This window comes from Falco peregrinus, chromosome 4 (assembly GCF_023634155.1).
Source record: "Falco peregrinus isolate bFalPer1 chromosome 4, bFalPer1.pri, whole genome shotgun sequence".
Taxonomy (NCBI): domain Eukaryota; kingdom Metazoa; phylum Chordata; class Aves; order Falconiformes; family Falconidae; genus Falco; species Falco peregrinus.
Window position 1 is genome coordinate 56148151 of NC_073724.1, and position 22698 is coordinate 56170848.

Sequence of the window (22698 nt, forward strand, 5' to 3'; positions counted from 1 at the left end):
TTATTCTTCACTATATTAAAGAATTGTAGCTATTGAGATTGGATTTACTGAGATTGAGCTCGTCTGATGTATCGCCACTTTTGCATGTAAATCCCTGTGAAATTTAAAATCTGTGTATGTGCATAATTCTGTTAGCTGGATCTGCCCAGTGAGTATTTGCATATGTAATCTGTTAAACTCCAAGTAAAAGTTGGGAGTTCTGTTTGTTTTTCCCTTATGGTTAGCTTATACAGTACTGTCATATATTGCATGTAATTTTAATTTTTTATGTTTTACAGCTTTTGCCTATAGCTACTGAGCAACTCCAGTGGATGCCATTTGTGAATCCTAAACTGCATATACCTGTGATTAGATTTATTTACTGGTCAATAAGACAGCTAGACGCTGGTATTCAGGTAAAACAAATATTGCTCTTGCAGTATGTTCTTTTAAAAACTAAATTCACAGAAGATATTAAGGGATTTTATCTTTCCAATACATATGAAAAGTGGATATTTTCAGGCAGTATGTATAAAAGAAACTCTACTGTCTTTGCAAAGCGTAAATTCATAGTGTTTACCACAGATATATGGCAAAAGAAAAAAAATCTTTTTCAAGTTAATTTTAAATTTTGCATTGTGTATATAAACATAGTTTTCATAAGTACATGATTTCTGTTGTTTCTAAGCATCTCAGAAATTCTGTTTTTATATATGTATTTACAAAACTTTTGCACTAAAAAAGGCAGTATTTTTAGGTTCATTTTATGCATGTGATTTGTTGAGATTGATGGAAGTGTGTGGCAAAGCAGCAAATGAATTTTGATTTTTTTGTTCTCTGCTCAGTGTCTAACCACAAGGCATTCCTTACTCTGACTGCTAAAAGAAAATATTTAGTAGTATAATAAAGAAAAAGACAGTAGTTGTACTGTTAAGACTCAATATATAGTCTATAGTGCTGTCAATAGTGCTTTTGCTAAAGCAGAAGGTAGGAAACTTTGTAAATGTCTTGATTTTAAATTCAATAGAATAGTAATCTGTTGGTTTTGGTGCTAATGAGAAACTGTATTTTAAATGAGCATACTACAAAGTCTGATTCTGAAGTAGTATTTCTGTATAGCTTATGGTGACAATAGTTCTTACCTGTACAGTGTTCTTAAGGTTCATATTTAGACTTTGATCCTGTAAATGGTTTTACAGGATATAACTTCAGGCAACCTTACAAAACAGAGTTGGCTGAAGCTGAGCTTGCTCTGGAACCAGAGGCAGCTTAATGTCAGTTATCAAGGGACCTGGCAACTAGTCTCTTTGTGAAGTATGTGTTGATAAGGCGCTGTGATGTTTTTCAGCTGCTTTTGGAACACAAAGTAGTATCTCCTATACAGATTATATTCCAATACATGGTCAAACCATTTTCTGTTTAATTGCTAGATGAACATTAGTATCTCTATATAGTACATGGGATTTTGATGTGGTTTAATGTTTACACTAACTGTGTGCATTGTTTGAAAAGCATGCAACAATGAAATCAACAATGAGGAGACTTGGTGAAGATATTTTCAAAGGCATAGTAAGTAAGGGAAACCCACATAGTTCTTCTGAACAGTCTACAGAGAGTAAATCAAAATCGGCAGCTTTCTTTAAGAGTTCCTGTATGCCTTTGAGATTTCTGTCAACTTTAATTGTGCTTAAAACAGTGACACAAGGTAAGTTCTGATTTGTTTTTATGTTTTATTTATATATTTCTGTATGTGCCTGGACAAAAAACACTTTGGTGATACTGTAGAGTCTATTCTTCTTTATTAGTGAAAAGTGTTTTTACTTGAGTCTTACTACCTTGTGAAGCAAAATATACTGGAAACAAGTATGAATCTTGCTATTACTCATTTCATGTTGAAATTTGTGCATTCCTTTTAATGTGATGACTTCTGGTCAGACACATCACCATTTCTAAAGGGGACAATAGATTCTGATAATTCTGTCAAACTGTCACTACAGCAGTGACTGGATTGCAGAGATCTTTACTGCATAGAATGGCAGAGCTAGTTGCTTTTTTCTAAACTGAAATAAGTAGCAGGTTTTGCACAGTTCTAGAATTTCACTGTCCTGTTTAAGCTAGTAGGTTATTTACCTATCCCCTGAAAGGCTGATCAGCTGCAGTGTCAAGTGTTTCTTTTCTGATGTAGTTACAGCTTTTCTGCATTTATCTTTATGGATAAGGCTGATGTTCATGGGTGTTCTTGCTCACAGAAGTCTGTAGTCACAGAAGGAAAGCCACTTAAGTTGTGGATTAGAACTTAAATTGAATTGTGATACAATAGATGTCCTGAAATTGCTTTGTCCCTTGGTCTAAGTTTAGTGTACAGTTCATACTCCAGCCCTTACCTATGTGCTGCGCCTCTCCTCTCCTACCAAGTCTGGCTCTGCAAATGGCTATCCATAAAATATTGTAAACACTGAAAAATGCTACTCCATGAAATTGTCAGTTCATGATATAATTGTCTGTTCAGATGTCACTGTTACTCATTTACAAAGGCACCATGTTCTCTTTATATAAAAATGTTTTAGACTTTAAAGCCACCTGTCTAGCATGAAAAGCGACCTTTTTATCCAAAATCTTCCAAAATCTCTATGTTGATGTAGTATAGTATTGTACTTTGTAAACTAGGCAAAAGTGAACAAGGTCATATCAGAAGATAACACAGTGACTTCTGCTTCAGATCATGACAGGTTATTCCACTTGTGCAATTTTCAAGGTGCTGTGGCATATCTTTTCAGTGGGGCCTTCTTTGAAAACAGATATGATCTGAAAAGAATAAAACATTTTATTTAAATGAATTACAAAAATAGACTGTTTCTTGTGAGCTTGTGTTCAGCACACTGAGAAGAGGCACAAACTCAGATTTTTAATGTTTTCCTTCCTTATCCTTTTGATATAGACTGATATACACTTTTCTGTCAGAAGCCGGAGAAGAAAAACCTTTGATCTGATTTATAGAGATATTTTAAAATAAAATTGTAGATTAACTTGGTCATTTAAACAGATTCTTACCCATTTTTAATTTGTGTATGATCTTTTTGAAAACTTCAACAGTAGTATGTGATCTGAATTATGCTTGAAGGTTCTTCATTCATAAATATGCAATTTGATGAGTGATCCAAAATAATGTCTTATTTTGACTTCTATTATTAGCTTTCTCTTTTGACTTAATTGTTTTAATTCAATAATGGCTTCAATGATTGCTGTGAAGCAGTTTTGATCACCTATGCAAAGAGAGTCCATCAGCATAAAAGCAGCAGTTGATAGGTCCCCTCTGAATCCTAAATGCAACGTAATTGCCACATATTACCAAGCTGAGCTTCTGACTATATAAAGAATTGATTTTGGAGGGAGTGTATTTATTTCTTTGGCAAAAAAATAAAATCCAAACAATTTAAATATCCTCTTAAACAATATAGTCCAGGCAGCCTTTCGTGCCTCTTAGGGGATTATTGTATCTGAAACAGCTACATCATTTTCAGCTTATGCTTCTGCCTTTTGTTAACCAAAAAGAGTCAGGGGGGTTATGCAGGGGGGTATCACAGGGCGACTCTTCACTTTCACTGTGAGTTTTTTTCTATTTCCACTTTGTTCGCAGGATCCTTCCACCTTTCACACTAGCAGATATGTATAATAGTAGTGTAAAGTAGAATTCCCTACTTAAAACCTATATTATTTTGTATTGGCAAAGAAATAGAGGATGTTGGGTCTTTCGTGCAAAGGTTTCAAAGCAGACACTATGAGTTAAGAATCAGATTGTGTCTGGACAGGGTAAGGGAAAGCTGTGGAAAATCTATCTCAAAGAATAGAGTAACTGTTCTCTCAGCTGATTTGTTAACTGCTGCCTTCAGTTACAGAGCCTTTTCACTCTTCAAGGGTAATGGGGAACAAGAGGTGTTGCAGGTCCTTTTTATGGAAGTCAGGCAGAACACGCTAATTATATACCATTAAGAGCAGGTGTAAGAGGTCATTACTGCCTACCTGCAGCAACTTAGGAGTACTGTGGTGCTGCGTAACTGGAGTAATAAGTTTTGGAAGGATAGTATAGCAATGTATTTATAACCCTTTTCCAACTGTTTGTGATACTACCTACTTATTTTTCCCTCTTCAAAGACATATTAAAAGCACAGATAATTTTGATAGCAAATAATTGTTCAGTGGAGTTATGACTGAGCAATTTAACCTAACTTCAGAGGTGGTCCTGCTTTAGGCAGGATGGTTGGACTAGATTCCAACCTGAATTATTCCATGATTCTATTTTTGCTGTCTTTTGTTCTCAAAACAGTTTTTATTTTAAAATGTCTTTACTAGTAACACATCCCCTCTGCTAGTAACACAAAGAGATGGAGACAGGTTACAGAGATGTTAATTTTCAAGGTAATCCTGAAAAAACATGCCAGAATATCAGAATCAGATGCCTACTTTGGCATATGATTTTTTTCAGTCTGTTGCATGAAATACGTTAAGAATTTTGGGCCATTTCTTAGACAGCAGAGATCCACATCACAAAATTGCTGCAGTCTCTGGCACCCTGATTGACACTAAATGAGGATGCCAAAGATTTTAAATCTATAGGTAATGAACAATGTTCTTGTTCATGAGAGTCATCCTTCTGGATTAGTTCGTTAAACAGGTTTACGTGTCTTTATGCTTAGCTGACCTTTGCAGTATTTATATTATGGGTATTTACAATATTTAAACTGTAAATTTTAAAATTTACATGATTTAAACATGGTGAAAGACCACCCTGACATCATTAATGAACAAACACAGTATTTCAACTGTTGGAAGAAACTATTTCAGTCAAGATATTTTGATGAAATTACTCAAAAATTGAGACTCGCATTTCTAGAAATGTTTGATAAAAACGGTGCAGGAAGAATTGGAATACAAAAAATAGTTATTGGAGAGACTTACCCTAAGCAGATGAACATTCTTGATTAGAATGAATCAGTTTGGCTTCTCATGGTTGCTTTTTACTGCTAGCTTCTATAACATGGAAAATATGATCTGTCATTAAGCATATGTCGAATACCACTGTGTATGAATTTTGATCACTCTGACCACATGACACTAATGATCTAGTGATAAAGTAGTACATTTGGTTTGAACTTATATCCCACTTCCTGCAAAACTTCCAGTAGATGTCACCATAGTTAAACTTTTGCTGTGGGATAGATTGTTTCCTTGTACTTAATTTTCTGCACTCTAGTTATCAATTCTATTGCAAGATACTGAGAAAGATTTGACATCAGTAAATTAAGAAAACTAGATTGGTTCACTTCATCTACGTTTTTCATATAATTTAGTGCCACAACGTATAAGTATGTAAACTGTATGCATGAAACTTAAACTACAGCTTTTTATAGAAAGGAATGGAAGTAGTTGCTTTCATGAAAGTAATTGCTCTTATTCAGGCAAATCAGGCCTTGACTCCTTTAACAGAGGTTTCCCAGATGTTGAAACCAACATTTGTCTCAAACTATGCAAACTTGTAATTTTTTTCCTCTTAAGCAAAATAGTAGAAGGACTTCATATTTGTAAGTATATTTTTCTTCAACATATGAATCTCTTTCTCCACTCACAACAAGTTAAGGGGTAAAAGCAGGCAGAGGATATCTTTAAATAAAAATAAAATTTAATATTTTCAGCCGTTTAGCTTTTTAAGTATATATCTGCAACAGTAAGTCTCAGGATAATTGTTCATATATTGCTTAGTGGAACTACAATTATAGAAGTTCTGTTGCCTGTGCTCTAATATCTTTCAGTGGATTACCTGGCTCAGGCGTTTGATTCCCTTTGCATAGACTTGAAGACAGATGAAGGAAAGGCCTTATTTTTGGAATACCAATGTGTGCCTGTCATATTAAGTCACTTAAAAGTATCCAGTAGAGGTCTTCTTTCCAGTGCTCTTGATGGATTACTTCAGATGACCATGGAATCTGGTAAATTTGGGTAATTATAAAAAAATAGATAAAATTGTGATGGAAACAGGTGAGATAAGCATAAATACAGCATAAAAGTAGCGTGATTCTTCTGTGTAAATAATCTAATTTAGTATTAGCATTTGTTTGTATCATGTAAATTCATCGGAGACATAAAATGTATTTCTGAATTGTCTGTCTCTTTCAGAGTTGTACTGAATTATATATTAATGTGAATTTTTTTGTTACTATTTTTGGTTTGACTTTTCAATTTATTCCACTGTATTCCCTTGCTGATGTTTTTCTTTGAAGTCAGGCTGTGCCAGAGTAGCCATATCATGAATACCTGCCAGGAGGTGGAGATAAAAAATAGGCTTTATTTAAATTATTTTTGTAGTTTGAATCAATGGCTCATCCCCAGTAATTTCCCAGCTTCTAATAATTGCAAATGGCATTTCTAGAAGAGATGGTTATGTTTTGCTGAATTTTACTGTGCTGTGGCATTATAAAAGGGTTAATAATCTCATTTGTCACAGGCTTTTCCAAGTGATAGAGGCTAAGAGTCAGTAACTAACTGGAATGAACATGAAGGTAGAGAGGCATTTCAGTACCATGTGGAATAAACCTTGTGACTTTTTTTTTAAAGATAAAAATCACTCACTGCCTTTTAGAACAGAAGAGGGGAAGGGTCTGCTGCTATTTTTGACGTATGTGTTGCTATTTTGTAAGTATTCTATTACCATGCATTATAGTGATAAAAATAGAAAGCGTGTTTGATGTGGGGTGGAATAGCATTGAGTTAAAAGCCATTTTGTAGCAACGTAAGTGGCAGAAATATTTCAAGCATTTTTCTTCCTTGCAGACTCTTTGTCTGACCATGTAGTTAGTGTAGTCTTACGCTAAAGTATTCTCCCTAATAGTCATAAATATGGTTGTTAAAGTGTTTGGGAAGGCGATAGTTGTATGTGCAAAAGTAACATAGGCAAGGTGGATGGTGTCTGGTATTGCTTTGGATAATGCCAATAACGATACATCTTCTGCTACCTAGCAGTAGTCATTCCAATACACTAGATGCCTGCAGTTCAAAGAATTATGGAGATGTATTGTGAGAGACTCAGATTTTGCCTTGTTGCCTCTCAGAGAAGGTGTATATATGTGAAGTCAGGGAAGGAGGAATAATGTTTATTTGAATTGACGTTTGATTGAGAATTTATTTCTTGGCAACTGGGTAAAAAGCCTTATGCAGAGCCTTTCTCTTTGGTGGAATAATTGCCAATACACAAGTTGTAGGCATGTTTCACCAATACATAGTTAGTGTTGTGCAAGAAATTGTTAACAATGAGAAGTAGTTTTGTCGATGGGAAGTTATATTTTCATTCCTTTGTAAGTTCCCTATTAAAAATTTTTTGGACAAACTGGAAAGTGGCAATGAATATTCAGAGGGTGGTCTATTAGATTAAAACAGGAATTTATGCTCCATTTTAAAGCTGTGTTGGTGTGCAGCCTTAAATATGAAGTCATAGGTAGCTGGCCATATATGGAATCACATTACCTGTAAAAACAGCATCTGAACAACAGGAGGCAGTCTAGACGTTTTTTTCCTGAAAGATGCACAATCCTAGGCACACACCCCCACTCACACCCATCCCCACCCCCTGGGCTATTCCTTTCTATAACTTCATTTTTCAAGTTTTGATATTTCTTGTGAAGTACTTTTACAGATTCAGATTTTAGTTGCCCAGGCTGAAAGATGTGACTGAGATGTGAAATAACTGCAAGGTTACACTACTTCTCTGTGTAACTGCATGTACTTTTTGTTATAAGAGGCAATGAATGCTTATGGTTCTGTACAGTCCAGGCCTGCCTGAGGTCCTCATGTAGGCTCTCCTTTAAAAAAATTATCTTCCTTATGTTCCAGAAATGAAACCTAGATTTCCCATCGTATATTAAGGAAAATTACTTAAGCTGCATATGATGCACATATATATGCATACGCATAAGTACCTACTAGTCTAAGATGGATATTTCTGTGGATAGAAATTACCACAAGAGAATCTGAAGTAATGCTTAAGCCTATTGACTGATTTGATTTTGGTATGCACATTTTCAGATTTTGGAACAGTATCATTGCTTTTGGCTTCATAGTATATCTGGTACAATGGGCCCAGGATCCAAGTTTCTATTGCAATTCATGCATGTTCATAAAAACATTGACAGTGCTGATAAGTCATTCAGTTACTGAAAACACAATGTCAAATGCAACAGTTGAGGCATTGGTATCATCTGTTTTCTGTCTATGTGCAAGACCTTAATGGCAAATTAAAATTAATAGTCTTACTGCTGTGCGTCTACTGGCACACAGCCCTTTTATGCACTCCCTCTATATTTCTGTTCGGGAGCTTCACATCAAGAATCTGGGAGAGGCCTGACAACACCATTTCAGTGGGAAATGGTAACATTCCTCACTACTTTTTTTCTCTGTCTGCCTATGACTTCGTCATTATATATTCATCAGTCCTGGCCAGCTCAGGGTACACTTTCATACATAATATCTTCTACTGTTCTGATTGTTGCCACCTTTTGTTAGATCTTTTCTTCACAAGGAAGAGAAGGATCACGAGGCAGAAGTGGAGGAGTAATTAATTCTAGAGTGATTTACTGGTCTGAGAAAGCTTGGAAGAGTGTGGCTTCAGGTCATTTCAAAACCTGAAAAAAATGCATGAAGTTCAGATTCTTCAGTTCCTCCTGGAAACTGTGGCCAGAAAGCCAAATAGTGTGTTAAACATTCTGTCCTCTTTTTTTTTTTTTTTTTTTTTTTTGCCTGCTAGGCTAGGAATAACATATAACATTTGACAAGGAATTTTTTGGTAATAGAACTGCAGCATCATTTTTTGGCACTTTAGAGATGTCATGATTCTTTTCAAGGCGTTCTTTTCACTAGTCAGCATTTCATGTCTACTATTTGGGAAAGATTAAAGCAACAAGGATCACTTAAGGTAAGTTTAGTTACAAGAAAAAGGATAGTAAACCAGGAATTGTTTGGCAAGATCTACTTCTCTGTCATTCTTAAATGTGTGTTGACACTTACCATTTGCTTCTGTCAAGGTAAGGCTAACTTTAATAAAACAGGTTGTCTGTTTATAAAGAGGGACTCACACAGAGGTGTGAAGAATTAAAATCTGTATGGTGAGAGGCAGCTGATAGCCAAAATCTCTGTGTGTCGTGCCACCTTGTATACAGTATGCCCGCACATGTTTTCGGATGTTTGGGCACATCCATGCCCTTAAGACTGTGGCTCATGAAGGTAACTATTAGGGTTGGAGTTCAAGCCATAAAATGCACTTAATTTAAAGATCAGTACCCCTTCAGTTCAAAGGCTAATGAAACTCTGCACATTGAGAGTCTGGAGCGCCTCTGTATTTCATGTTAGCTTATACATTCCAGCCTGAAGGAAGCACATGTCATTTCTTTGCACTGCACAACTGGGTTGTGTGAAGTACAAAGGAAGAAGCACAGCTTACTACACCAAATGACCCCTACACAACTTCTAGTGGCAGACTTTCATTTAGGAAACCTCACTTGGAATCCCCAGGTCTAACGAGAGCCAGAAAATATGAGCATTCAGATAGTTTTTTGTGAATTTGTACTCTTGCATTATCTTTCCCATCCATGCCTTCATGACGAGGTACTGTTGAAGCAACATCTGAATGTTCACTTAGATGACAGAAGAGTGGAAAATGTAACCTCAGTAATCAGGGACTGGGCATTTTGTTCCTACTCCAAAGACAAAAGGAGAGTATCATCTTATTTTGACCCACTTTGTGTCAAGAGGTCTGTCCATTTGCATTCTTAGTGGTAAAACCATTTGTCATCATTTCCTCATTAGAGCCACAAGATGGACTATCAGCCTTCAAGGTGCTCTTTTTGGTTCACCTCTCAGTATTACTTTACATTACAAAAGCTTGGCACGTTTTTGGTCACCACTAGGATCAGGGTTTACTCTTTAATCTTCTTGATTTCAGGTTAGTGAGGGCTTACCATATTCCACAAGAATGAAACCAGTCTGTTAGATATCATAAACCAGCTGCAAGCTTATTTAAAATTAAAAATACACATGAGGTCCACAGCTTCATGAAAAATTTGTCTGAATTGACAGGTATTCTGTACAAGACAGGATAACACCATTGTACCTGTCCAGCTAGACCATAGAAACACAGTGATCTTAACAGCACAGGAATTCTGTGAAGAAATGATTAAAACTTTGGTACCCTTGGGAAGCTTATTTGTGTATGTTTCCTGAAACTTAGTTTCATCATTATAGTATACAGTACAGTCACATTATTTCTTGGGAAGGATTCAAGTTGTATGTATTTATCAGATTGGGATCTCAAAGTGCATGCTTGTCACCAGATGTTATGTTTTAGGTGTCAGAACTTGAATAGTATTCCAGCTGCACTGGCATTTCTGAGACATCATTGAGTGTTTGTGCCATTGTATAATTCTGAAGTATGGTGCCAGCCAAAAATAATCTCACCATTCTGTCTCAGTGTGGTGGGTTGACCTTGTCTGGATGTCAGGTGCCCACCAAGCTGCTCTGTCACTCTTCTCTTCAGCAGGACAAGGGGGTGGAAAATAAGATGGAAAAAAACCTTGTGGGTCAAGATAAAGGCAATTTAATAAAGCAAAAGCAAAGGCCCCGCATGGAAACAAAGGAAAACAAAAGATTTATTCTCTGCTTCCCATCAGCAGACAATGTCCAGCCACTTCCAGGGAAGCCAGGGCTTCAGTATGTGTAGTGGTTGCTCTGGAAGACAAACATAAATAATTAATATCACACCCACCCACCCCACCCCACACCCCCCCCAGCCAGCCTTCTCTTAGCTTTTATTGCTGAGCAGACATCGCATGGTATGGAATATCCCTTTGGTCAGTTTGGGTCAGCTGTCCTGGCTGTGTCCCCCCCACAAGATCTTGCCCACCCCCAGCCTACTGGCAAGGGGCAATGTTTGAGACAGAGCCCCGATGCTGTGCCAGCGCTGCTCAGCAGCAGCCAAAACACTGGTGTGTTATCAGCACCTTTCATGCTACCCATACACAGTACAGCACTGTAAGGGCTGCTCTGGGGAAAATTCATTTCAGCCAGAACCAGTACACCTAGTCATTAACGTTTTTGAAACTGTAACAATATGTCACGGATACAGAATACAGATAGATATTTATATGTGCCAATTTTGTTTGCCTCACCTCTTCTAAAAAAATGTTAAAGCCTAAGGAGGAGGGTAAAATGTTACACTGAGTAGTGTTATTTTAATATACAAAAAAATTTTATAGCTGGAACAAAGACAGATTTTTAAATGTCGGGTGAAAAAAGTTGAGGTTAGTTTCACCCAGCTTCTCAGGACGTATGAGTGAGAGGAGCTGTTGGAGGTGGTATGCAGTAATTTCAGAGAGTTTGCTTTGTATCAAGGGAACTTCAGTTTCAGCTTACCTTCATGCTGTACTAGAATTTTGGGGCTTTTTTGACATCTTCCAGTGCTGCTGTGGATTCTGTTCACTACTTATACTGTTACTACATTTGAGGAAGGAAACTTTGCAGCTAAGTCCTTGCCTTACCATTTGCTTTCTGTTAGCAAATAGTTGTTTTATTTAACCTACATGAGAAATTTAATAAGTAGCTGAAATTAAGTTGCAGGTAATTGTTAGGATGAACAATATTTCATTTCATGTAATTTGCATGCTGCAGCGATTCTTTTCCTTTGGATGAGCTCAGTGGCCTAAGTTGAATTCTAGTTGGTTTAGTCTACTGTCTTCAGTGGAAATAATAGATTGCTTCTACATTCCACAGTTGGGAGAGTTAACAACTTGTTAGGAACCTGACAGTAGAAAAATCAGCTCAACTTTATCCCTTTACACTTTATCCCTTTTCTTTTACTACATTCTGCTGATATTTTTGTCTAAAAATGTCCATAATAGTGCATAAATTGGTACATTTCAACCTGTTCAGTCTTCTGTCTTAAATGTACTTTCCAATAGCTGATAGATGGGAACACAGCAACAAAGCAGCAGCTTAGCTATATCTTCACTGTCGCTATCTCATCAATATTTTGTTGCATGCTCAGATGGGATGAGTGCCAGTTCAGGTTTATCCTTTTCAATCTCTTACTTGGCTCTCCATACCCATTACCAGCATTTGAATCCATGTTCATTTTCTGGAGGATGCCCATCTTTCCTTCGCTGCGAAGATTGACTGATAAAAGCACAATCAAGGGAGCTCCTGCAGTCTTTTTCTAATGGTGGCAGTATTTTGCTCAAAACTGAGGCTTCAGATGAGTGCCATAAAATACAACTTGGTCCTTCTTTTGGTCTTTGAAACTGAGTGGTCTATGAAGACATCTTTCTTGCTTCCCATTGAGTCAAAGGGAAGAGAGATATTCCCGCTCCTTTGACAGGGAAGAAAGATTTTGGTACCAAGGCTTTTGAAGGTTTGCTTACCTTCATTAAGGAAAGCAGGCTACCAAGCCATATTTGGTTTAAGCTATGAACCTGTCCGAAGACAGAACAAAACCCTCTCTGATAGTATTGTCACAGAAAATAGATATACTTTCACAGATGCAGTGCTCTGACTGCCTTTGAAATTTTGGGAGCAAGAAGTATTAACTGCTAAGTAATGATATGTTTCAGTTTTGTCAAATGATTTATAATGTATCTATTGTTCAACAATGCTCTTATTTCTCATTTAAATTACTATTAAAATTAATGTTTAATAATTAAATTAATAGTTACTTCTAATCAGCCAGATTGTTATAGTATAACACCAGTGGCTTCTAGGGCATCTTCATGCCTCAGGTTCTCTCCCTAAGGATACAGATTCTTTTCTCAGCAGACCTTGTTTCTAGGATACTAGTTGTAACACATTGTTCAAGAGAATTCCTAGATGCCAGACACGAAACATTTTCTGGAAACAATCTAGTAATAAGTAGCATGACCTCAGCAAGAAAATTTGTTCTGTGGGTGTTGAAGAACATCACATCATTAGTATTAAATCACTCTGTAGTTGAATAGTTGTCATATACAATCTTGTTGAATACTGTGGTTCCTGTCTTCTCACTTCTCATGCAGCTTACTGTGGTTTTTTTTACCTGTGAATCAGTTAAGAGTTCCAAAGGATGTAGTGAGTTTATAGTCACCTATCAAAAATACCATTGTTGAACTGTAGTCTGGTTCATGCTTGATTTGAGGTCTGCTATTAGCCAGCAGCTGCCTGCCTCAGTTTGCCCTTTGCAGTTTTACACAAGGACAGCGTATGCCTTAAATGCCTCCTGCAGTAATAGCTGACTTCTATAATGTAGGTGAGTAGGTTCCCCTTTCCCAACCTTACATTCATTTAAGGAAATCAAAACTTAATTGCTTGTTAGACATTACAAAGCACTGACCATTGCTTTAAATAAGCCTATGTTTACTTTGTCTTCAAGCTTACTTCTGTTTTACAGAGAGTATTTTGCATTAGTGTCTGCTTATTCACAAACTGAGATGAATGTGTATTGAAAAAATTCTCTAAATTAATCTCTTGTGCTTACTGTAAGTTAATTAATGTCACTTAAGATTTTTAGTAACTGCAGAAGTGAGCTGTATTTACACATTCACTGAACCTTACTTACAAATTCTTTTTTGTAAGAAAATATTATGGTCATGGATAACCAAGTCTGTGTCCAGATTTACTCATCTCATAAGGAAATTAATCAAGCCAGTGGACATAAAAATACTGTCTCTATGGTAAGAAGTTGTGATTATTTACTTGTAAACTGAATGTTTCTATATGGTCTGCCTATATGGACACTCCCCATCTTCCTTAGTGTTGGAGTGCTTCCATAACTAATGCTAAGTACTCCACAATTCACACTGTTCAACAGGTACTTCTAAAAAGTCGATGATCAGAATCTGTCAAGGAAACCCAAACCCAGTCCTTTATTATTTTTTTTCCGTGAGTCTTAGCATTTTGAGACTTTAAACACTACAAGCAGTGAAGATACGGAGTAAAAAAAATGCCTGTATGCTTAAACAGATTAAAACTTAACTGTATTTTTCCCACATATTATCTTTACTGGTAACTGCAAGATTGAAACTTTTCAAATGAGCTTATTCTACAGTACCGAAAGGGTAAAAATGTCAAATCTGTGAATACCATACTAAGGTAGGATTCCCCTTCACCTGTGTGAAAGGCAGATGTGAAGTTATCCCGAGGAGCTGTGTTTGAAGCTCTAGAGAAAGGAATGATTTACAGCTTATGTGGGATGAACATTGAAATACAAACCATTTAAAAGGAAATCCTTCCTCTATTATCCTGTCTTACCTTTGTAATTTTTTTTATTCATTCTTCTGAAAACAGTGAATAATAGTTGGATTAATAGATGTTTTAGTTTAATAATCTAACCACAGATAAATATCTCTTTAACTCTGTTAAATGCAGCCTATGATGATGTTAGAGCCACCCTGTATACTTGCTGAAAGCAAGTACACCAAAGGCTTGCACACATTTTTGTTAATTAATTGCAAGCTTAGTTTGCATACTTAGATTTTGATGAAATACATGTAGTGTGAAGTAATAGTAGCCTTCTCTCTAATAAGGGAAAATGTTCTTGTCATTATTTTCGTCTTGTTCTAGTAACAGTTGTGTAATGTTTAGCCATTGTGAATTTTTGACTGCTGTCTCATCCGCTCCAAAGTAAGAAACAGAAGAATAATGTAAATTTAGGCAGAGCCAAGTAGTCACTTAATAGGCAAAGCTTCGGTGTTCATTCAGGGTAATACCGTACTTTGTAAGCAGCATACCATTCTGAAGGTAGATGTGAATGCTAAATTTTTGATTTTTTAAAAAATTTTATTTATTATTTAAAACATTTTTAAATTTTTAAAAGCATTTGATATACAAAGGAGTTGTTTATATCAGTACTTGGATATACACATCCCTTTTCAAATAGATTTATTTTATGAAATCTGTATAAGAGTGAAGTTTATTCAACTAGGATCCTGTTTGCTCTTATTTACTAAACTTGCACTTGCTTATAAACAGTTTACATTTTTATAGATTTCCATAAATGATTTCATTCAAAGAAATTAAAGTGTGATTTAATTAAAAAAATAATTTTTCAATACCCACCTTTTAATTTTTGTATTTGGCTAGCAGAACTTATTAACCAACTTTTCTCTGTAACTTTTAAGATGAACGTTGTGGGAAATGGTGTCAAAGGCTTTATTAAAGTATGTAGACAACATCCACAGCCTTTCTCTCATCCACTAAGCGGGTCACCTTGTTACAGAAGGAGATCAGGTTACTCAACCAGAACCCATGATGGCTGGGCCTGACCCCCAGCTGTCCTGTATGTGCCATGTGATGGCACTCAGGATGATCTGCTCCATAACCTTCCCCAGCACCAAGATCAGGCTGACAGGTCTGTAGATCCCCAGATCCTCCTTCCTGCCCTTCTTGCAGATGGGCATCACACTGTCTAACCCGCAGTCAGCTGGGACCTCCCCCGTTAGCCAGGGCTGCTGATAAATGATTGACAGTGGCTTGGTGAGCACTCCCACCAGCTCCCTCAGCACCTCTGGGTGGATCCCGTCTGGCCCCACAGACTTAAGTGTGTCTGAGTGGTGCAGCCGGTCACTGACCACTTTCCCTTGGATCATGGGGGCTTCATTCTGCTCCCCATCCCTGTCTTCCAGCTCGGGGGGCTGTGTACCTGGAGAACAACTGGTCTTACTGTTAAACACTGAGGCAAGGAAGGCATTAGGTGCCTCAGCCTTTTCCTCATCCTTTGTCACTGTTTCCCCCTGCATCCAGTAAAGGATGGAGATTTTCCTTAGCTGTCCTTTTGTGGCTTTTTTATAGAAACATTTTTTATTGTCTTTTATGGCAGTAGCCAGATTAGTTGGGCTTTGGCCCTTCTAATTTTCTCCCTACATAATCTCAAGGCACCCTTGTTGTCCTGAGTGGCCTGCCCCTTCTTCCAAAGATCATAAGCTCTCTTCTCTTTTCCTGAGTTCCAGCCAAAGCTCTCTGTTCAGCCAGGCCAATTGGCACACCGGGATGGCCTGCTCCTGTGACTTTAAGATTTCTTTCTTGAAGAATCTCCAGCCTTCCTGGACCCCTTGGCCCTTCAGGACTGCATCCCAAGGGACTTTGTCAGGCAGTCTCCTAAACTATTCAGGCAGGCCAAAGTTGGCCCTCTGGAAGTCCAAGGTATCGTTTCTGCTGACCTCCCTCCTTACTTCTCCAAGAATCAAAAAGTCTTATCATTTTCAATTGCTATAATCCAGACGGCCTCCAATCACCACATCACCCACAAGTCTTTCTCTGTTCACAAACAACAATTCCAGTGGGGCACCTTCCCTAGCAGACTCCCTCACTGGCTGGATCAGAAGTTATCTTCCACACACTCCAGGAACCTCCTGGTCTGTTTCTTCTCTGTTGCGTTGCGTTTCCAGCAGACATCTGGTAAGTTCAAGTTCCCTACAAGAACAAGGGCTAGCAATTGTGAGACTTCTCCCAGCTATTACAGAATATTTCATCTGCCTCTTCATCCTGCTTGGGTGGTCTGTAACAGACTCCTGCCATGATATGTGCCTTGCTGGTCTTCCCCCGATTCATACCCATGAACACTCAACCCTCTCGTCACCACCATCAAGCTCTAGATAGTCAAAACACTCCCTAATATACAGGGCTAACCCACCACATCTCCTTCCTTGCCCAGCCCTTCTGAAGAGTTTATATCCATCCATTGAAGCACTCTAGTTGTGTGAGTCATCCCACCGTATTTCCATGATGGCAACTATGTCATGGGTTTCCAGCTCCTCCTGTTTGTTGCCCACACTGCATGCATTGATTGTGCCACCTTTATGTGGGGAGAAGCCCTAATTCCTATGTGACCATTCTCAGGCACTTCCGTGGTTTCTTACACATCAGTAGCCCTTGTATCTTTGCTGTTGCATGGTTCTCTGTCCCCTACCTCCACTGAAAGAGCAGATTGAAGGACCTCGCTAGCACACTATTCCTCAAACATTGGCATGCCAGCCCCCAGCTTGATATCTAGTGAGCCTGGTTAGTGAGATGACATTGCTACCACTTTTTTGTTCTATTTTTACTTAAAAGTCTGGGAAAACTTCTTTCTTAATGAGGTCTGCCTTAACTTGAGTTTTCATACTATGCTTTTTATTATAAAGATTGTTTCTGACCTCTAAAAGACCTTCTTTTTTGTTTTCCTTCTAGGCTTCTTTTCATTCCAGGCACCTCTTCTGACAGAAGTATTACTGCTAATTTTTAACTGGTTTTATTACAATTTTTTTGTGGGTATAACCTCCAGTTACCATTTGAGAATGACATTGATCTCCCATACGTCCAGTCTCATGTCTGCCTGAATGTCATGCACATTCTAGGAAAATGAAGAGCAATTCAGAGTATACTGAATTCAACATATATTGGGTGACCAGCTGAAATTGCCACTTGAGCTCTCTTAACTCAGGGTCACCCACATAGGCATCTACACTTGAGGTGCCTCATGTTCGAGATTCCAGTCAGCATCTCTCCACTGTGCTTTAACCACATTAACAAACAACTGTGCATTTAACAGTCCTTGCTGTTGATTACAGGAGAAAAAGTTAAATCCAGCAAATTAATCAGTTAAATTCAAATCTTATAGGTGACTGTATTATAGACAGTTGGATATTAGCAACATGTAAGTGCTATTACTGTTTCCTTTTAAGTGTGTCTGCTGTGCTGCATATTTAACTTTTGTGTTAACTTTTCCATGCTAGTAGACAGTGCTGCATCACTCGCTCGCATTGCTCTCATGTGTTCTCCATTCATTCCTCCAGCAGATCCTCATGCAATTAGAAATGAGGCAAAACTATAATCGTTAATTTATTAAAACATGAACTTAAAGTTAGCATTCCTGACAGTCTTCATTTACTGAGGTGGCATAGCTTAAGGTATAGAACAGAATTTTCCAGATAACTATAGCTGGTGAGATTTTATGCTGTGCATGACTGATTACTTTGAGGGTAAATTTCAGATGAATTCTGTCAGCAGTGATAAATTGCTCATTGTTCATTGAAGTCTACCAATCAAGTTAAGCTAATGCAACTACAACATGCTGTGGTTTTTTAAGGATAACAGTGGAGGCTTTTGCAGATTAATTTAAATTGTGCCAAAGTCCTGTCAAGATGAATTACAATTCAGTTTTTCTGAAATAGTTAATAAAACCAAAATCTGTGCGGATCTAAACTACCAAAATATTTTAAAATGTGAAGCTTATATTCTGTTCATCAGCTAGACATGCATTTAAATTGTATGCTTGTTTTGTACATTTTCTGATTACCTAAAATATATTCTGCAAAAACTTGTCTGAAGTGAATGGATAAGCAGTGTACTGAAAGTTCATTTAAATATGTGCCTTTATCAGTATACTTTCACATAATTCAACTTTGTGAACTTTTAGAAATTATTTCCACTTTGGCTTTCCTGTATTATAGTAAAAATCCTTTTGTCTTAAAAGTAATGCATATTTTTTATGTTAGTTTGTAAACTTGACCATCAAAACATTCTTACAGCGTATATATGTGTGTGTGTATTTTTTAGGAACTGTGTGTGTATTTTTAAGGAACCTCTAAGAGCAAGGCAGCAAAGAAATGTCCAGGTCACCTGAATATGGTATTTGTTTACCCTTGCAGAAAAAGAATGTAAAGCATTTTATGGCTATTCAAGGATATTTGTAGGAATAATTTATTGGACCACCCTCTTCATCCCAGCAGTCTTGTTACCATCTCTCGTGCATCAGAGTTCAGCTGAGTGAGACATCATGTTAAATGAGAGGTTTCTAAAGCTACTTGTTTTAACAGGCAATAGAAAGAAGAAAAACCTTTCTTCTCAGTTTACTTCTTGAATGTCAGTGTTGTCACACATTAATTTACACTTTTCTTACCTTTCTGATAAACATCTTTGGTAAGTAAGAGATACTGTTTCAAGTTGTTGTTAAAACAGACTTCATTAGTGCTGCGGTGCAGATTGATAGGACTATTTCTGTTTCTTGGGAACAGGCAGTCATCTGTAGGAGTTCTAGCTAGTTGTAGCAGAATTTCTATAAAGTTGTAGTTCTATAGAATTTCTATAAAGTTGTTATAATTTGTAGTCCTAGATTTTTTACTTTAGAGAAAGTTATCTCGATATCTTTGTAGAAATTTTTACTTCAAACACTTTTAGGTGAGAGAAAGATTTTGATACTTTGTATTCTTAAAATGGTAGGACTCCGTTCATTGGGCTTTGCTTACTTGCTGTTTCTGTTGGTAGTTGTGTTGCTTCTTCTCATGGATTTTAGCAAGTTAGACTCACTAGGGCATGTTACCATCATACTAGAAGTGAATTCTGGGTTAATTATTTTTCCAGGTTTAAGACACTGCTGTATGTATTTAATAACTTCAAAGTTCTGTCATAGCAGTGGCTCAATAAAGAGTGCTGAATCTTAAGTTTATGTCAGTCATGTATCACTAAATTTAGCACATACTGAAATCTAAGGATTTTCTGCTTGCTCTAATTGACAGCCCTGAGGTTTTGATATCACAGTTTCTGAAAAATTATACCTTCTGCAGCAAAAGTAGAGAAATATTAAAAGTGGTATGCCCTGAGTAACTATAACATGCCAGGGGCAGAATGCAGTCATTACTGAGTTCTCTTGTTGGATTCCTGACAAATTTGTTCAGTTCTGTTACCTATTGAGTTGTACATCAGCATAATCTCCCATTCCCAACTTAAATTTTCCTTAGAGAATTTTTGTGTGTGTGTGTGTGTGAAATCAGCATTCCACTGGTCCCTTGTGATATTTGATAAGGAGGCATTTTCAGGTCAATTCAAACATATCTGGCAAATGTTTTTTTTTATATGTATCTGTTATAAAATACTTCTTTATGCAGACATGTAAAATGTAATTCTTCAGCATGAACCTTATTTTCATCTTAAGGAGGCTGTGCCCTTTTCTTTGTTCCTTTTAGGAATTCTCCTGTAACTTCCAGTCTTCAGTTAATTTGCTTTTAATGTATTGTGGTATCTGCAGGTTTATAAAAATGCAGTCGTAGTTCTTTATTCTAATATCCAAGATGTTTTTCTTGTCTTAGAAGCTCTCAATGGTACTTAACACATCACTTCAGTCATGGGATTCTTAATTGAAGACCGTAAGCTAAAATAAAATAAGAAATTGTCTCTTCACTGGCAGAACATAGAAATATATATGTACTTGTATTTTTTCAGTATATTTTTTACTGATTGCTGCTTACATTTCTACTTTACTTTCATTCTGGTTTTATATTTATTACTATATATTTATTTTGAGACAGCAAGTTGTAACTAGAGATAGTACTAAAAGTGAGAGGACAGTATGCATAAACCCACAGGTGCATTGAACATGGTAGAAAAAAATGCAAGAAACACAGAAGTAAACAGAAAAACAAATTAATTTATAACCATTTATTGCCTTGATAATAAATATACATTGGTTTGTGTTGCTTTGGGTAAAGAATAGAGGGCACTTCACCTGTGCAAATGAGAAAACATCTGCCTGCCTTTTCCAAATTTCACAGTACATCAGTTGATGTCTTGCTTTTTATTGCTGCAAGGTTGACCCCTTGCTACTGAAGTCTATTATCCTGCATCTGTATAGTTTCCATCCACACATTCCTTTACATACTTCGTGGATTCTGCCTTTTGAATCCAGCATTTTAAGTCAGTTCTGCCAAAAGCACCTCCACAGAAAAGAGAGGAAAGATTACATGTAGCCATAGCTTCTCTGATCTGTGCTAAAGGCATTTGCTGTTTCTCAGTGTCTTCATCTGACAGTGTAAACCAGCAAAGGCCCACGAATCTCATTGATTTCACTGTATAGTGTAATGCATGATAAGATGTACTCACCATTAAGAGGGGTGGCACAGGATCATTTATTGATGTAGCCAAATGACATGTATTTTTTGGAAAAAAAAAGGCAGGTTTTGAAAGATTTTCTTAACAGTAAGGTCTGGGGACTGCTGGGTCCTTGTTGAATATTCAGTATAAATGCCAGGCTCTGAGATAAGACTCTAAGTTGTTTAGGCTGTCAGGCTGACTTTAATTGCCAAGTTGATTTTTTTTTTTTTTTAAGCCCTATTCCAAGCAGTTTTCTGTAGCATTTCTTCTGATTTTGTATCAGTAAGCCTCCTGAAAGAAATTAAAACCTTGAATTCACTCCAAGGCTACTTGTTATATTTAGTAAATTGTATGTCCTTGGACAAGGAAAGGGAAAATTTGACCAAAAGATACATCCAGTCCTCTTTGTACTGATAAAAGCATCTTGACATCCTATTTATAAATTACAGTATTTAGCTTATGTGCAAAGAATTTTAACATCTGTGTTTATTGGTTTATGCTGTAATTTGCATATTGCAGTTTCTTATTAAGTATAACATTTAATGTTTTTAATGTTATGTAAACATTAAAAAACTTCCCTCACATCTGTATTCTTCTAATGCAAATGCCATGTGCTATATGTTTTCATTTTAACAAAAAAATCAGTTGTTACTTATTCTCTTGGTTTTGCTATAAATGAATCTATAATACCAGAACTAAGAATGAGATAACAAGGGAACAGATTGAACCTTATTCTGAAATTACAGATTTGGGGGAACAGGGTAGAGGGCAATGTTATACAATGTAACTTAAAAACTCATCCTCTGTTTTAAGGGAGTTTTGTTGGTATTTGACTGTTCTTATCCAGCTCTTACTTTTAACTCTCAATTATTATTTTGCCTGTCTTGAAGCAGAGTATGGTGGCAGTATTTGATAATGAAAGGCTGTCAGGTACCACATTAGCTTCTACATGTGCAATCCCTGTCCATGTGATTCGCAGCAGCTTAAAATATTTCCTTCTGAGTCTTTTTGCATGGCTTAATGTTCCTCTCACATGATCAAAAGGAAAGAACCATGATAAATGAGCATTGAATAAATATGTTCAAGATAATTTTTGAGTTTAAAATTATGTTTCCTGTTCTTCTTTGTTCTCAAGGGGATAGGCCTTCTTTTAATACAAGGGTCAGTAATGTCAGAATTCTTAGGAACTTGCATTTTTTCAGTTCCTAGTTTTACCTGAGTTTTGCATCACACAGTCAGCATAAACTGAATTATTTCATTGTTCTACTAGTTGCACATCATGTGGCATTTAAAGGTCTCTAAAGGTATCGATAACTGTTCTACTTTTCCCTCCACTGAGCTCTGTGATAAAGTGTTTTAATTATTTTCTTTTACAGGTTCCTTACAGCCTTTCCTGGAAGCCTGCAGTCATGAATCCTTCTTCCGTGCTTGCTCTGTATTGCTTCGAAGTTCTAAGCTAGATATTCAGATTTTGGAAAAGCTCTGTGTTATACTGCAAAAACTCTCCAAAATAAAGTAATCCTTATAACCATTATTCTGTTAGTTATTATTAGATTAGCAAACTTGGGGACCTTTATCTTTCTCCTTTTTAAAAACCTCATCTCTGTTTTGCTTTTTATTCACTCTACCGTAGATAATGCTGGACTTTCTCTGTTAGCAGTTAAATTTAAACTGTATGTGTCACAGATTTGTAAGACAAGACTCTCAATTTGCATATAACTCTAGTTCAATTTACAGAGTACAAACTAAAAAAACCCCAGCAAGCAACCTACCCTAAAGAGGAAATGCTCCTTATGTATGCAGATGACAAGA

The 22698-nt window shown here is 36.8% G+C and overlaps 1 protein-coding gene across 4 annotated transcripts in view; it reads left to right on the forward strand.

The window, feature by feature from the left end:
• The window catches only part of CCDC138 (coiled-coil domain containing 138), a 42119-nt gene that overhangs the window by 15853 nt on the left and 3568 nt on the right, over positions 1-22698 (forward strand). For 3 of the 4 annotated variants that reach the window (XM_055802487.1, XM_055802485.1, XM_055802486.1), the window contains exons 10-14: positions 279-395; positions 1492-1684; positions 5787-5963; positions 6589-6666; positions 22263-22401. In XM_055802487.1, coding sequence (XP_055658462.1) covers positions 279-395; positions 1492-1684; positions 5787-5963; positions 6589-6666; positions 22263-22401 — 704 coding nt within the window. The remainder of the gene's footprint in view (positions 1-278; positions 396-1491; positions 1685-5786; positions 5964-6588; positions 6667-22262; positions 22402-22698) is intronic. The other variant, XM_055802488.1, reaches the window with a different exon arrangement.